A 17,667-nucleotide genomic window follows, 5' to 3' on the forward strand; every position below is an offset into this window, starting at 1 on the left:
TATCAACCTGTTCAGTCCCACTGGCAACACTTGCTGCCTTTTTTTCTGCATTCATGTTTACACTATACTTATGTCAGACAATGGACATAAGACGTCCGCATACTACATCTGAAGCCGAACAGTTGATGCACAGTCACAGGGTTGTCCTGGTTAAACTCCACACTTTTCTGCAGATGGATTTTTCTGTGGACATCAACTGTTGTATGTCCATTCATGACTAGCTTTATAAATGTCTGCTTCCAGGTACAACAGTTGGCTTCTGGAAGCCAGTAGTTTTTTGAGCGTGTGGTTGAAGATGAAGTTGAAAATGCAACATCTGAGCACAATTAGGCATAAACAAAGCCTTCTGACCAATCACACAGTAAGTTCTTATGTGGAGGGGGTAAAAAGTTCTCCCAGTGAGTTGAGACAAGAACGGTTGGAAGACTCGAAGCTGTGAACTGTTTGACACAATTTTTGTCATGCAGCTGTGACAGTGAGAGACAATTTTGGCAGTTTGGATTAGGGGTGTCCCAATACAACTTTTTCACTTCCGATACGATACCGATATTGACCTGATACCATATCAGTACGAATCACACACTTTTACCTATTTTCTAGTGTGAAATCTTAGAAAAGTCTTGATCAAGTCAAACAGTAAAAAAGAGTAGGTATGAGAAAAATTAACCCATTTATTTTAATCGATGGATCACATACATTTTAAATTGAAGAACATTCTACAATTTAATAAAATAAATTAGAAGACCCTGAAAAATAAAACATAATACATACAAAATGTACTTTTAAAGAGTAAAATAACAATTCAAAATCACTCCAGTTATTTTTTTACTAAATTTCAGCCTTGTGCTGCTTTGTGGTGGGAAAAAATGAAGGTGGGGACAAAACAAAACCCCACATTATTGTCCAATGTCCAACTGTTCAAAGTTAAGAGTCCACAGCTCCAGTTTAACTGACTGTGCCCAAAACAACGTGATCATTGCACTTAATCTTCACTAAAACAAGTGTGTAAACACACTAAACATCACTCTACAAACAAGAGCAAAAATAAGTAGTAGGAATTAGTCAGTTAATTAAATTGATAGCTACCTTTCTTACTGCTGCATTTCCACTTTCTACAGTCTGAGAATCACGTGGTGATTGCTCTCACCACGTCGCACTCATATTCCAAAACAAAGCTGCGCTCTCCTTTCTTCTGTCCATCAATTCCAGAGCTAATCCATGGGGAGCATTCTGCTGATGTCAAAACCATAAGCGCGCTGTATGGACCGGAGAGGAGGTTCCGAAACAGCGGCTGTGTGCGGTTGGAAATAGAGACACACTGGACCAAGGCCAAACCGAGCCGAACAGCATAGCTGCTGGCCGGGTGGAGAGCAGAGCCTGGTTGTCTCTCTGGTTTAAAACGTACACGGTTCTGTTCCCCACGGAAAACTTGTGCGTGACAATTTTGCACTTATCTTCAACTCTGTTTCTGATGAAAATAGAAAGTTCTGCTGACATCGCTCCTACTTCTTGCTACTTTGTTAGCGCAGCGTGTTGTTGTGATCACGTGAGCTCTGCATGCTGGATCCAAGCGCTGCTGGAAAGAAACACTGGAGCGGAGTCAGTGGACTGCTGGATTGGACTGCTTATATCGGAGCGCTTATATCGGATAATTTTTATGCAGGCCGATAAAAACCGATACTCGTTTTTTGGCTGATATTGGACCGCTGTAAAGGAGACAGTAAAGGCTGAGTTTTATAGTCGCGCGCGAAGTGCGTGCGGAGTGCGCTCGCATTCGGCCGTGCGGTGTCGCGCTATGACCGCAGGAGAAACGAGGTCCAGACTGAGCGAGCTTTTGTGCGTCCTGGAGCCCTACTTCACCTGCACTGACTGTTGCCTCGCTGCGTCATGTGCCGCGGCGCGCGCTCCTCCTGCAGCAGGCAGTGTGGTCGGTCAGTTGGCCGGCATCCGACCGGAGGATGCCCCGTCACATAAATATGTAAACAGTTCGGTGTTCATTTTCACACACCCGAACCAGGTCCGGTTCGGGTGTTTTTTTTCACCCTCTCTTCATTTGTGCTCTCAGCCACGCTGCTTCCCGCWTCCTCTGTTTTGACTACAGCCTGTTACATCATCAAAAACAATTGCGTGGTTGGCCGGTAGACTACAGATCTCTATCATAGGACAAATTTATATCGTTTCTACTGTATATCGTTTATATCGCGCATTCCTACTATCTGCTGGTCGAGGCTAGGTTGTTGCCAGAAGAGGACGCTCTGCTAAACATTTTTTTTTTCAGTTTGTTTTCAAAGAAGAAGAAACCATATTTATTTTGGTAATTTATTTCAGATGTACAGTTCACAAAGTTAACATATTTGCAATCCAATAACCTCAAACAAAGCATTTGTGTTTTGCTATATGGGTTATGAGCTACTGTGCAAAATCAGAAATGCGTAGTTTTTTTTAATAACTCAGTAAATTTTGTAAGGCCCAGACATCCAAGCTTTTCACCAGCCTTGAACAATTTGTGCATCTGGAGTGAGAAAGTCTGAAAAGTCACATGCACGGACAAGCTGTTCGCTCGTATTGACTGATCCATCCCTAGCAGGCGATTTATGCACGCACATTGGACAATCTGTATACGTAGCATATTTCCACTTGTGTAGTTTAACATGAACATTTGGAAAACTGTTCATTGTTTTTGTCAATCTTGTGTTTATACAAATGTTGTTCTATGTGTTTGTGAATAACTTTTAGACTAATTTACCTCTAGATAACTTTTTTCCAAGATTTGCCCAATCTGGTTTTCACAGCATCAGTTCAGAGGAAGCAGCTTCATCTTTTTTTTWACTTCTTTTTCTTATTGAGTTCTAACGTGCGCTTGTGTGCGGAGTGATAAATTGAGTGTCTCTGTTTTCTTGCAGGGACTTCTACTGTATCACTATTCTGTCTGTTTTTAATTCAGTGCAGCCTGAGGGCCCCACTATCACAACAATGGATATTGGTTTCAGGTTTCTCTCTGAAGTTATATTTCCTCCTTCAGTCATTTTTATCATATTGAAATCCCAAATTCTTCCTAGCTTCTCCCAGACATTAGGACTGCACAGCATTAGGAAAACATGCAGTACTATTGCGCTAACAATATTAGTTGCACTAAACCCACCTGTTCTGTCATTACATTGTAATGAAAAGATTTTCCATTCACCAGCTGTGAGCATTGGTGGTGGTGGGGGGGGTCCGTTTGATTTCTAATTTCTACTTTTTGCATGGTTTTTGGGTAACTTTAATAAACAGTTTTCCACCCTTTTTTTTTAGGTGGACAACAAAGACGCAAGTATAAATTTTGAGATTTGAGAGAGAGAGAGAGATTATGAATGGTTTGTCAAGGAGGTCCCTGTTCGGACTCAATTTGGGAAAATTTACACTTGTGGTTGATGCTCCATATCCACCACAAAACTTTTCTCCAAACAACCTTTAACTCAAAATTATTTGAATGTCTGTTTATAACAAATAGATTCTCCTAAAACACCCAGTAACTAATGTTTTTCAGATTAATACTATSAAATTAAAGAGAAAGATAACGTTGTTGGCTGTATTGTTAGCATATCTCTATTCAAACATCTGAGTTGAAAACATGCAGCAGATTTTGAAACCTTTGAAACACTATAGTTTAAAAGAAGTTTGCACCAGCTATAGGGATAAAATGGCAGCTATACTTGAGTAGTATCTTGGCTCAGAGGTAATGTACATTACTGTGCAGTCTACTTATTCATAGTAATGTGTTGACTTTCTGTGCTTTTGTTGTTCAGCCAGATTGAAGCCAAAGTTCCTTGTTGGGTGACCCACACTCCTTCACAGGGGCCATGGTAAAGTATTAGTTTTGTTTACTGTTTTGAGTGATGACTGTTATATCCATCAGCCTGACTGCAGTCTGAAATCGGAACTGTTCATCGATTATCACTTTCGATCAGCAGTGCTTGTCAGGAAGCAGATGGTTGCGTCAGTACTGAATGTGTCAAAGGTCTTCTGAGGTTGCTGTTGAAGCAGGGCAGCTTTCAGTTTTCTTTGCAGGAATATCCTGTTGTTACATTCACTTATGAACACCTGATATCTGGATACGTTTTCCATGAAAAATCTGTCTCGATTGTGTAAAAAGTCATATTGGTGTTTTTCTTTTAGTTTTCTGCTGTTTGTTGGCAGTATTTATCTTGGTTTTTCAGTTTTGATGATACTGAGCTACCATCACACAGGATGTACTACTGCTGTTATCAGGCATTTATTTCCCCTGCTGTTATGAGTCTGTGTGGTGTTTAGTCTAAACTTCTTTTAATTTACCCTTGAGCCGAAATCCAAGACTGTGTTTGTGTAAAAAAAACAAAAACATATTCATTCCTCACATTCCCTACTGAAATGGTTGCTCTAATGACTACTGCTGCCTCAAACATTTGGCCATCATAAAAACCTACAGAATGTTGCACACTGCATATAAAATACTCTTTTCTTTTGTGGTTTTAAGTAAAATAATTTCTTTGTTTATTTTTACTTATAGAGTTGCATGTTGTGCTTTCATTCATGGTGTATTCACACCTGACACATTTGGTCCACTTTAAAGTTTAAACGAATCAGGTCTTTTCCTCCGTTGGTCTGGACCTTTTATACAGATGTAAACACACTCATGCAAATTCTGGTGCAGATCAAAAAACTGGACCAAGACCCATTTTTGAGGTGGTCTTGGTCCGCTTCCAAATGAACTCTGGGCCGGTTCGCTTCTGGTGTGAATACAGACCAGCCTTGAACCGAACCAACTACAGGAAACGTACGCCTTTTTGGACTTCATGAGCCACCTTTGCTAAGCAACATGGTAACAATTAGCCCTTCAGTGTTGCTAATGCTAACACTGTGCTACAAACAGTGATCTGTTGTGGGTCGGGGCACACAGAGCATCTCGTCTCTTTTGGATTGCAGCACATTTTCTGACACTGTGCCAAAAACGTATAGCATAGTGAAACTGCCTTTGAATGWGCTGCTCTTGAAATTCTAAAAGGTATTACAGTTGTATTAACAGCATTATCATTTCTGTCTAATGGGAGCAATGATTGTAACACGTGTGGCTTTGTTTATAAATTATAGTTTGCTTGCAAAAAGCACAATGTGAATTCAAACCACACCAAACAAAAAATAAAGTCCACTTTTAATCTGGACGAAACAATTGGACCAAAGGACATTCCTGGTGTGAATACAGCCGTAGTATACAACAGTTGGTTATTACACAGACAGTTGTGCAATTGCCAATTTTCTGTGTTTGTGTGTGTTCATTTGTCTGTCACTCATAAAAGTCCAATTCAAAAGGCCCCCACAGCTAAGCACCCATAGCATACACAAAAATGATTATTATTCAGCCARTTTACCAGATATAGAACTCAAATCTGGTGTGATAGAGCTTATGTAACTTGTTCATGTGCTGAGATCACTCAAGATCTGTGGATAAAACTTTGTCATGCAAAGTGATATGCATTTCTTTAAGAAATAATAGTTTTACTGTACACGGGCTGATAATAGTACATTTCTTTGATGCACTTTAGAGGGTGAAAAGAGGAAGACAGTTTGATGTCAGGTCTCTGTCACAAAATCCCTCTCGTGACACTTTACCCATTTCCAAAGATTATGACCAGTCGGACGATGCTGTGGTCATTAAAACTAAAGTCAAGCTGAAAAATGAGTGATGGATAAATGAAAACAATCAGCCATTCCATGTTTGACGTTTCAGAAGCTAAGTTAAAACTAAAGGGTAACATTTATATTAAAATGGTTATGGTTGTTAAAGCTGTTTACAGCTTGTTTATGAATAAACAGGCTTCTTTTTTCTTTTTGCAGGAGGAGGAGGGGCAGCAGAGCCTGGAATGTATCCAGGCCAATCAGATCTTTCCCAAGAAGTCCCCCGTCCTGGAGGAAGAAAACTTGCAGGTGAGCCAGCTGCTAACCTCACTGCATGGAAAAACCGATTAACCTCACAATTCTTTCAGTCTGCACTCTGTAATCTGCTCCTATAGGTGCTTCAAAACAGTTTTGAAGGCAAGACTGAAAATAAATTCTTTAAATTCTTGTGAAATAATGCATGTCAGGAAAGGAAGTTACAAGACAAGGTTGTAAACTTTTGTTTTGCAGATTTGGGCTCTACATCAACTTTTTTATCAAAGTGTATGCATCAACAGATATTCACATCTTAGACATGGTTAAGATGCTTCTAATCGGCCATAAAGTTCTGATCATTAAATAAATAACAGGCCTGTTAAAATGTTTTTCCGTGCTATAAGTCGCATCTGTCAAAAAATGTGTCATGAAAAAAAAATCATAGGTAAGTCGCTACAGATTATAAATCACGCCTTAATCCTGGAATAACACAATCACACACAGAACAGAGCTCCTGGGATGCTGAATAACCTTAATTAACATACAGATGAGAGTAACTTTATGTGAATCGTTTGCTTCGTCCAACAGGTTTTCATTTAAGAGTTCAACTAAACAACATCCATAGCAAGATATCAAATAACAAGTTACCAACAACAAGCTACCATTATTAGCTTACCGTCCTCTGTAGTCCTGCCCTCTCGTCATTAGCCTCGTTCTGCTGGGTAGTCCGGTACAGTCTTTGGTACGTTTCCTTTGAGTTTGCTGTAATCCATTATTGTTGTGTCACAAATAAAACGGAATAAGATTTGCGTGTTTGAAATATTTTGATCCTTGCCGGCACCTACAGCGAGGCAGCTCTCTGCTCAATGCACAACCAGCCAGGCCCGATGCATTCCAACAAGAAAGTTACAGATAAATTCACCAATCTCATTCCACATCACGCAGTTAGCTGTCTTCATTATCTTCTAGTCTATTAAATACGGTAGTATTAGAGTAGAGTAGTTGTTTTTCCTTAGCCTCTCAGTGGGGAAAAAACAATAGAAGTTCATTCCAAGTGATGCAAATAAACACAAATTATTAATAAAAAGTTTACATTAACAAACAATCCTACTGTTTACAGGCTGCTATTTAACAATTGTCATAGATGCTAACTGTTACGTGAACTTCAAAAATTARTGGATTAGGAAAAAATGAAGGGAATATGTGAAGACATCATTTTACTACAACATTTCTCTACTACAGGAAGCTACGATAACTATTAGGCCAAACAGCACCACGCAACGACCACTGCTAATTTTCCTTAATTAGAAGCACAGATTAACGTGAACAAAATTGATGTTGGATTTCTGAAAATCAGTTCAGAGTCTTCCCTGTCTGCGATGCATTGGAAAGTAGTTTATATCTAATTGATTAAATGCCATCGCTGTAGCAGATTATTACATTACTTATCTAAAAACAACAGTTTTTATTTGGATTTATTTTGCACAGCAGCTATAACTTCTTTAAGAAATCTATGTAAAAGGTGACCTGCTGTTTTAGAAATGTTTTTCATGTTTTTAAAGCAGTTGTGCTGATCTGAGCATTTCATATTGCTCCATGTTTGTGTGCTGCAAGAACTGCTGATTGGATCTTTGTGGCTTTGCAGCTTATGTGACATGTTTTACTTCCTGCCGTTGCTAGGTGCCCTTTCCTGAGCTGCATGGGGAGTTCACAGAGTATGTGGGGAGAGCAGAGGACGCCATCATTGCCACGTCCAACTACCGCCTACATATAAAGTTCAAAGAGTCTGTTGTCAATGTAAGTATCTTGGAACAGTGACCGATTAGCTCCAAGCTTGCATAAGCAACAGAGGAATATCCCTTACACAGCTAAGAATAACTACAAAATGCGTGCCTGGTTTGGATTAGAAGCTGTTGTGAAAGTGTGTTATTGTTTGTGAAAGAATGGAGCCAAGCTGTTCACCAGTTCTATGTTGACCGGGTCATTCAGACCTGATCTCCACTGCAGCGTGACTCTTTGTCACCTCTGTCTCCACATTCGCCTGCTTCACTTTTTCTCTGGACCTTTAATTGCCATGGTTGCAGCTGCCCCAGAGGGAAGGCATGGCGGTCAGCCCCCTCCTCTCCAACTATGTTCATTATAGCAACAGATATATATAATTTCTTAACTGATCCCATGCCTGTTTATCACCAAAAAGTAGCTGTGTGCACAGTTGTTGGTGCTTTTCTTTCCCAGGTTCTGCTTTTCAGTGTTTTTAATGGTAGGGTAATATCTTTGCTTTCTTACATTCAATTGTTTTAATATGTTTTGCTCTCAAATCACATATTTGCCCTAATTTTCTAAGAATGTTTGCCTACATGCCCCAGGAAACACAAGCTATGTTCAGATCACAGAGCAGCCTTTCAGCTGGCAATAAAAGGCAGAGGAGTTGTGCAATGAGGAACATGTGGTGCATAAAACATTTAGGTTGTTTCCCTTCCTTTTATTAAGGGTATGTTTCAATATTCATTTAAAAATAATGCATTTTGAATATGTTAAAATGAATACTTTTAGTTTATATAAAGAACCTAACATAAAATGTTGAGAATTAATGAAAATATCAAACTTGTTTATATTTTGTAAACATCCTTGTGAAGATTCTATCTGAAGAACATCAAAGTGAATACTGAAATGGTCCCAAACAAATAGTCCATTTGATCTGGTTTGAACCTGTTTTCTATTAAAAACAAGTGGTCATCTACAGATCAATATTAAACTAAACTCTGTTTGTATGTCCTGTTTTAGTTTAGTAGTTTTTTTTTCTTGGTGTGTTCTGTTGATATAAATAAACTTGTTGCTGAAATCCATAGACGTATAGAGGATGTCTGGATCAGAGCAAAGCTTGTTTTGCTTATTTAATGAGATTTGTTTACAAAATGAAAAATTTGGAAAATATCTGCTTTATCCCCTGAAACAATGTCTCTGTTGTAATTAATTGATTAATTGGTTGCACCTTGAAATTTCAGCCAAATGTTCTATAACGCAGACGTTAATAGACAGTAGAAAATAAAAAGCTCTTGGAAGTTTTTGTTAGAATCACCAAAGGCAATTTGCCCTCAGATTCGAGCCAAGACTAAATTTACCTTTTAAAACCAGCTGCCTACATTTAGAACAGTCTTGACTGAAGTGTTACAGCAATAAAGCATTATTGTCATAAGAACTTGTCGTTCTACAGTCATGCAAATATTGCATCAGATAATTTGACACCTAATTTTATGAGTGGGAATATTATTCAAATTTAACAAGGCAGTTTCTGCTCAGCTCAAAGTTGATGCTAAAGCATTTAGTTTACTGCAGAACTTTATGCTCTTCAATTTGGGTTCAAGGTTTTCAACTGGACAATTTTGACACCAAGCGTCACTCAAGGAGCACTTTAAGGCTTCAGTATGGTCACTCAGCAGCCAATCGGACGATGCATGGTCAGCATTTGTTTTCACACACACCTTCCTTAGCTCCTGAGAAACCCTTCCCACTGGATATATGTCACTACAGCGGGTTTCTTCCCACTGGAGTCTGGGAAAAAAATCCGAGACCTGTCACCGACATTGTGCACAAATCTGTCCCTGGTTAAAGCTCCACAGTTTGTATCAGTCAGATTCCTCCATGCACAATGTCTGCTTTATCTCCACCCATGAGTTTTTGACCATTTGACTCTCTGTATAAACATCTGCTTCCTGGTAGCCTACAACAGTCGGCTTCTGGAAGCAAGTAGGTTTTTTCTTTTAAGCAAGTGATTGAAGCAAAATATAGAGTCCGAGCACTTTCAACATAACAAACACTCCACAATCACACCATTCACACAGTAAGTTCTTATGTGGAGGGGGGTAAAAAAGTTCTGCCAGCGGGTCGCGACAAGAAGGGGCCGAAATGTCAACAGTGCGAACAGAATGATGCAATTTAGTCATGAAACGGCAACAATCCAGTCCGATCTCGTCAGTTTGGATGCAGCATGCTGCGCTCTTTAATCTGATAAAACGTAATATGGAACATAGTGTGCCAAATGGTTTTGAACAAACAAATAAAACCTTTTTGGTTTCACTCCTGCACATTCATAGGATTCATTCAGTGTTTCTACTGAATGAACCAGTCCAGTTTGTTTGTTTCCTGCTCGTCGTGCCACTGGAGCTCACAAACTGGGGGTGGGTCATGGAAGAGACAAAGCAGTTAAAAAAGGCAGCTTAGGAATTTTGGCTGTGGCCATATTTGAGATGAAGAATTAGATTGAGAGAAACATTCAGAATGTGTGATGATCATAGCAGTCCAATCTGGTTTACACATCAGCAGTCATCACCTTCCTGATAGTTCCCTCTTCTTTCTCTTGAATAGAGTTGTTGTTGTGAGGTGTCAGTAAGTACCCAGCAGAGCTGCATGGAGTGGAGTGGTTGATTTAAACTCTATAATTTAGACCATGCCTGCCTGCTAACTAGCTGGTGCCTCAGGGAGGGGATTCTTTATTGTTTAACACCAGATGTTTTACGCTGAACCATGATTGGACACAAGATTTGAACTGCATTTTTTCAAATCCATCAACAAAATCTCCATACAGCTGTAGCCTGTCTTTGTATCCATGCACTAAGAGCTGACTCGTGTTGACAGGCGTGTGATTGTGCATGACTGACTGATCATCAGCGCCAGCCACACCTTTTGACAGAAGCACGGCTGAAAAGTGCTCCTAACTAATTTAGCAAAGTAAAAAGCAACAGAGCTTCATCCTGTTGTACTTTAACTATACTGTTAGGTTATAAACATGAGTTGTGTACTTTGACTGGTATTTGCCTATAAAGGATAAGACTATCGCTCTTCCAAAAGGGAGAGGCCTATATAACTTTTTATGCTCTGTAATTGAAGTTGGTTTATTTTGCCATTAAGAAAATGTTGTATTTTTAGAATTCACGTGAGCTGTAATTTAAATACTAAAATAGATTCACTGTGTAATTTAAAAAAGCGTCTGGGGGATAGTTTGGTTTATATTAGAGTTTTTGAGATGAACTCAATGTTTCCCCAGCTTGGCATGACTAATTAGCTAAAATAATTTGTCATCCTTTACACTTACAGTACTGACTGCATGAGCTTGGTTTTACTTACATTCTTGCTTTAAGCATCCTAATCAGTGTTAAGTTTGACTTTATATTAGTTTTATCTGTGTTGAAATGACAGGCTCCCTAGGAGTTCTGCTTGCTGATGGTTTTGGCGTTTCCCTGTTTTTTGTCTCCACAGGTCCCCCTGCAGCTGATTGAATGTGTGGAGTGTCGAGATATGTTCCAGCTTCATGTCACCTGTAAGGACTGTAAAGTTGTCAGGTAAGAGCAGTGAAAGGTTCCTTCCCTGTCACTCAACGTCGTTACAACAAAACCTTGTCTCACCACACTTCCTGTCATCGCCAGAGTAAAAGACTGAATTCATACATATACACAACAAGTAAACCAACAGGTGAACTTCAGAATAAAAGACTTGACGTATATTAAACAGAATGTCCCCTCTGATACTGCTTTATATTTACCAGGCAGTACTTAAAATTAGGGCTGCACCAATTAGTTGAAATAATCGATGACGTCGATTATGCAAATTTGTTGACGCAGATTTTTTTTATTATCGATTCACTGTATTACATAACCACCACGTGAATGTTCATGCAATTCCATTTCGGTACCTAAATGCATCTGATGTAGCAAACATTTACCTCACATGGTTTATCAGCTGTTCCTGCTGTCTGTCTGGTACCGGTACCAGAGCGACTGCAGCTGGACCCTCCAACTGCTGTCGGCGTATTCTCACTTATTCCCGTAATGTGAAGAGAATTGCAGTTTTTTTTCTACATCATGTAGCATGTAACATCACCAGAACTAGCTGATATGACAGAATAATTACAACTTTCCTGATAGTAGCAGCGCGTTCCTGAKAACATCTCTCCATTGTCCTGRGATGTGTGGATCCTGCAAGTTTGCGACTTCTACTTCCTGTTTACTACAGCCATGTGTCTGACGTAATTACTTTGTGTAGCCTGGTTAATTAGCTTCAAGCCAGTTGATGGAAACACGTCTGATGCACATTTCTTTTTCTTTTTTATTTTCTATTTTTTATTTTATTATTATTATTATTATTATTTTCCTTTTGGCGACATTTTAGAAGTTCACTCAAAATGTGAATATAAATTGGATGGAAACACGGCAAATGATGGAAGAACATAAAGATTATACACTCATGATCATTCTCAACAAGGATTGTTAATGGTTAATGTAATGCCTGTATGATTCAAGATTTTTGCTTGTGTGAAGTAAGATCACACTTCTCTCACATAATTCTTTCTTTAAAACATAAAAACATAAACTTGGTACTTAAGTAAAAAAAAGCCATGTTTATATTAATCATTCAAAATAAAACAAACGTTATAAGTGACAAAACACTTCTTACTCTTTTACTTCTACATTTTCTTGCTTAAATGTACTGAAAAAAATAGAATGATAATACAGTAATAATAACCTAAATGAATAAGTAGTGGAGCTGTGAAACTAGTGTTGTTTTGTTTCATGTCAGTTTAATAGATTCAAAAACTAACTTTCAAAATCTTTACTTTTTTAAAAACATTAAAATTTTTTCCCCTCTCTCTCAATGTGTATTATTCCAGGAAGTAATTTCCTGTTTCTGAACTGCAGGATTTGTGTTGTAGATGTTGGATTTTTCATACTTTGAGGGCTATTGACCATGTGTTTGCCCTCACATTTGGTCTCCAGGTGTCAGTTTTCCACCTTTGAGCAGTGCCAGGAATGGCTCAAACGTCTGAACGGTGTAGTGCACCCTCCTTCTCGCTTGGAAGACCTGTTTTCCTTTGCCTTCCACGCCTGGTGCATGGAGGTGTATGCTGGAGAGAAGGAGCAGCACTGCGAGCTGTGTAGGCCAGGTGAGACTCTGTCTCCTATCTGTCCTCACAGTAACCCCTTCGGAACGTCTCGTCTGTCCCTAATCTTATCGGACATCGCTGCTTTCTTTGCAGGGGAACACGTGACCTCGTGGTTCAAGAATGAGGTGGAGAGGATGGGTTTTGACACTCAGAATGCTTGGAGGATATCTGATATCAACAGCAAGTTCAGGTAAAACAGGCTTTGTTTATTATGTCTCAGTCACTTCTATTAACCAACAACACAAACCAGTGTATGTGTTGACAGTGGATGGTTATTATTGTACTCCACTGGTACTCTACTGGGCAGGTGCTGTAAGTGACTAAGCCCAGGATTTAGTGTGTGTAAACAGACTTTTGTTGAGCCGTCACAACCCTTTAATGCTCCCTTTTCTTCTCTGACCCTCTGCCCTGCCAGGCTTTGCCCCAGCTATCCTCAGCAACTCTTGGTGCCAGCCTGGATCACTGACAAGGAGCTGGAGAATGTGGCTGCCTTCCGCTCCTGGAAGAGGTTTCCTGCTGTAGTATATAGGTTGGTGTCAGTGGTTCTTCCTGAGTTCTTCAAACCAGACTTCAGCTTATTTACTGCTGGACAGAAAGTAAAAGCTTCTTTTTTTAACTGAAACAGATGTTTGATTTAATCTGTATCAGGCTTCTGTATGGCCTTGAAGTTATTAATCTGTGAAAGTGAGTTTTTGGTAGATAAAGTTTTTATGACAGTTTATCATGGCCTCATGTCCTGCTTTATTTTATTTATTACTTATCTGTCCTTATGTGAGAAGTAACAGGATTTGTTTTTAGAACCAAAATAAGAACAATTGTCTGTAGAGCTGTGACTGCAGGTCAAGAAAAAGAGAGGTTTTGTAGCATTATAAACAAAAATCAGAAAAATTATTCATTTCAAAAAGCAGCAATAACCTATTCAAGTTGTTTTATTTGTGCCCAATCATTTGATTTGTTTAGAAATAAGTTGAGAAACAATTTTAATATGCAGAAGTTTTTTTTAAACAAAAACTTAAAATTACATCCTAAGTTTTGATAATTAAATCCTTTTTCACTAAATTTTGTTTGAGGGCTAAACATCACAAATAGGAAACATGTGAACTTGGCATTTAGGAAACAGTAAATGTTAAAAATCTTTGACATTTTGTCTGCTTACCAAATATTTGTCTGAACAATGTTAGTACTTGTTTTTCTTCACTCTGTAGCCTTAAAAACAAAAGTGAATGTCATTTGCCTAAAGATAATGTGAGTCTGTTAGCGGCTAACTTCTTAACACCCGCCTCATAGACACCAGAGCACAGGAGCTGTGATCGCTCGCTGTGGCCAACCAGAGGTCAGCTGGTGGGGCTGGAGGAATGCTGACGACGAACACTTGGTTCAGTCCATTGCCAAGGCCTGTGCCGTGGACAGCAGCTCCCGCAAGCACCTCCCCAATGGAAGCTACACTAATGGAGCAGACTTGCCAGATACTGATTTTGGTAAACCATGATTTACTGTACAGACTTAGCACCCTGCAGACAGACTACTTAATGCTTGAGATCTTGGAGGAATTTGTTACAGGCGGTGTTGTGCAACTCAGCCTGTTTAGGCTCGTCTGAAGCAGCTGATTTAAACAAACACAGTTCAGATAAAAAGTTTTGTCAGATCATGCTAAGTGTACAGGAATGCATCTTTGGTCTTTAAGATTTTTCAGCTCTTGTTTTGGTTGAAGTAATGAATGTCCTTGTTTGGTTTCAGAATCCTCAATGACCAACAGCTCTGAAGTGGAGACACTGGCCATCCAGCCCCACAAGTTACTGATCCTGGATGCCAGGTCCTACGCCGCAGCAGTAGCAAACAGGGCCAAGGGGGGAGGCTGTGAATGCCCGGGTAGGTCTTCGCTGTTCAGTCCAATGTTTCAGGCAGARTTAGGTCAATATGTGCGGCAGTTCAGGAGCTCAGTTATCCATAAATATATTGTTTCTCTCTTTGTTAATGCTATTTTTGCCTTCAATGGTCTTAATTAGTGATGAGAAGTTCAGAGAGACAGCTCTTGTTAAACAAATTCCAAAGAAGGCTCTTTGAGCTCCCTAACGGCCCTTAACCTGTTATCATCTGCAGCCTCATGTTTTAGCTTAACTTGGCAAATATGGAGGCTTTGTGTGTTTATAAACTATTTCATAATTAATGTTTTTATGAGAAGTCTTACAATTGCCTAATTTTGTGTATTTTTTGTTACAAAACATACATTCTTACTTTTATTTAATGGTTGAATCAAACTTTTAATTTTTATTTAAAGGATCGAGTATGCTGGACCCTTAAGGGAACAGACAGATGCTCCACCTGATTGTCACGTCCGTTTCCCTCTCTGTATAATAGTATGATCCTATGTCAGGGGTGGAGAATTCTTGTCCTCAAGGTCTGCTATCTTGCATGTTTTACTTGTTTCTTTGCTCCAACACATCTGATTTAGTGATTGTATTAACTTTACACCTTCTGCAGAAGTCATTTAATCACCCATTCATTCAAATCAGGTGTGTTGGAGCAGAGAAACAAGTGAAACATGCAGGATAACAGCCTTCGAGAACTAAGTATGCCAACATGTGATTGCTCCCAAAGCCAGCGAAAGGAAAAATAAATAAGGGAGACGGCTCTCACTTGATGGGAGTCAGCTCTTCAGATTCAATACAAAGCATGACATGTCACGGGTCTTAATGGTCGTTTTCCTTTTGCAGAGTACTATCCTAATTGTGAGGTGGTGTTCATGGGAATGGCCAACATCCACTCCATTCGCAAGAGTTTCCAGTCCCTGCGTTTCCTTTGTACTCAGATGCCTGATCCAGCCAAGTAGGTTTTATTTTTAACATCACCCAAACCTGTTACACTCAGTGCTTTAATTTGGCAGCTTGATGACTTAGCGCAGAGGTCTTCAACCCTGTTCCTTGTGATCCAGTGTCCTGCATGTTTTAGCCGTTTCCCTACTTCAACACACCTGACTGAAGAGTGATTGACTGTTTTGTGTCAGGYGTGCTGAAGCAGGGAAACGGCTAAAACATGCAGGACAGCAGGTCACAAAGAACAGGGTTGAAGACCTCTGCGCTAAGTCATCAAGCTGCCAAATTAAAGCACTGAGTGTAACAGAAGGGACATTCTAGCATTTAAAAACCTGTTGAGCTTGTCCCACACATAATATCTCAGATAAATGAAAACTTTACTCAAAATAGAACTACATCAGGTGTGCCCATTTTCTACTACATTGTTCTTTTCAGGTATTATGTCACTCTTTATCAAATGTCTGCTAAACTTTACAGTGCAACCACATTTTTAATATTCAGTGCACAAAAGCTCCATTTTCTTTTTAAATATTTTTTATCATCTGCACATTTATTTACACACCAGCCACCATAGATCTGATATGTAAATGTTTTAACAGATGTTTGCTACGCTGCAAATGGGTACACTCCTTCAGTTTCAGTTCAACTTTCAGCTAACCAGAACATGATTTAAAACATGAAACGATAATGATTTTAAAAACTGATCATTGTCACAGTGTTACAGTTTTGCCCTCTTGTGCTGTTAGTRTTTGAGCTCATGAGTGGAGTAATGATTTGTCTCACTGATATGTGGTATATGTTAGTCTCTGTAAAGCACAATATTCAGATATCTGAGGTTTGGTTTTAGACATGTTGCTGTTTGTCACCACAGCTGGCTTTCTGCACTGGAGAGCACCAAGTGGCTGCAACACCTGTCCTTGCTGCTGAAGGCTGCCCTGCTGGTTGTCAATGCTGTGGACCGAGACCACAGACCCGTCTTGGTGCATTGCTCTGATGGCTGGGACCGCACACCTCAAATTGTAGCTCTGTCCAAGCTGCTTTTGGACCCTTACTACCGCACCATTGAGGTATAGACCAGTTTCCCTTCAGTCACACAATTTGATTTTAGTCTTTTAAATGTTGTTTTATATGGACTGCTGTTTAACATCTGGACTTGTTGATAACACACCTTTGTAACTTTCTTATAATCTATAACTAAAGTAAAATTCAAAAAATTTATGTTATTTAAATAATGTAACAATAAACGGTTAGAGTTAGACCATATAGTTATAATATGAACATAAAGTCCAGACATTCAGCTTTCATTTGAGGGTATCCACATTAAAACTGGATGAAGGGTTTAGGAGTTTCAGCTCCTTAACATGTGCCACCCTGTTTTTAAAGGGACCAAAAGTAATTGGACAATTGAATCCAAGGTTATTTCATGGACAGGTGTGGGCAGTCCCTTCATTATGTCATTCTCAATGAAGCAGATAAAAGGTCTGGAGTTGATTTGAGGTGTGGTGYTTGCATTTGRAAGGTTTTGCTATGAAATAATCATACRGTCAAAGGAGCTCTCCATGCAGGTGAAACAAGCCATCCTTAAGCTGCAAAAACAGAAAAAACCCGTCGGATAAATTGCTACAATATTAGGAGTGGTAAAATCTACAGTTTGGTACATCCTGAGAAAGAAAGCACTGGTGAACTCATCGATGCAAAAAGACCTGGATGTTCTCGAAAGACAACAGTGGTGGATGATGGCAGAATAATCTCCATGGTGAAGAGAAACYCCTTCACAACAGCCAACCAAGTGAACAACACTCTCCAGGAGGTAGAAGTATCAATATCCAAATCTACCATAAAGAGAAGTCTGCATGAAAGTAAATACAGAGGGTTCACTGCACAGTGCAAGACACTCATAAGACTCGAGATTAAAAAGGCTAGACAGGATTTTACTAAAAAACGTAAAAAGCAGCAGAGTTCTGGAAGAGCATTCTTTGGACAGATGAAACCAAGATCAACCTCTACCAGAATGATGGAAAGAGAAAG

The 17,667-nt window shown here is 39.4% G+C and overlaps 1 protein-coding gene across 4 annotated transcripts in view; it reads left to right on the top strand.

The window, feature by feature from the left end:
- mtmr3 (myotubularin related protein 3) overlaps nt 1-17,667 on the top strand; it is a 35,992-nt gene that overhangs the window by 3,214 nt on the left and 15,111 nt on the right. For 2 of the 4 annotated variants that reach the window (XM_014024895.1, XM_014024897.1), the window contains exons 3-14: nt 3,789-3,845; nt 5,854-5,943; nt 7,570-7,686; nt 10,255-10,275; nt 11,146-11,228; nt 12,660-12,826; nt 12,920-13,016; nt 13,242-13,355; nt 14,114-14,304; nt 14,564-14,695; nt 15,541-15,652; nt 16,511-16,706. In XM_014024895.1, coding sequence (XP_013880349.1) covers nt 3,843-3,845; nt 5,854-5,943; nt 7,570-7,686; nt 10,255-10,275; nt 11,146-11,228; nt 12,660-12,826; nt 12,920-13,016; nt 13,242-13,355; nt 14,114-14,304; nt 14,564-14,695; nt 15,541-15,652; nt 16,511-16,706 — 1,323 coding nt within the window. In that variant the 5' untranslated portion in view covers nt 3,789-3,842. The remainder of the gene's footprint in view (nt 1-3,788; nt 3,846-5,853; nt 5,944-7,569; nt 7,687-10,254; nt 10,276-11,145; nt 11,229-12,659; nt 12,827-12,919; nt 13,017-13,241; nt 13,356-14,113; nt 14,305-14,563; nt 14,696-15,540; nt 15,653-16,510; nt 16,707-17,667) is intronic. The other 2 variants (XM_014024896.1, XM_014024898.1) reach the window with 1 other exon arrangement.

Source organism: Austrofundulus limnaeus, unplaced genomic scaffold (genome assembly GCF_001266775.1).
Source record: "Austrofundulus limnaeus strain Quisiro unplaced genomic scaffold, Austrofundulus_limnaeus-1.0 Scaffold445, whole genome shotgun sequence".
NCBI lineage: Eukaryota > Metazoa > Chordata > Actinopteri > Cyprinodontiformes > Rivulidae > Austrofundulus > Austrofundulus limnaeus.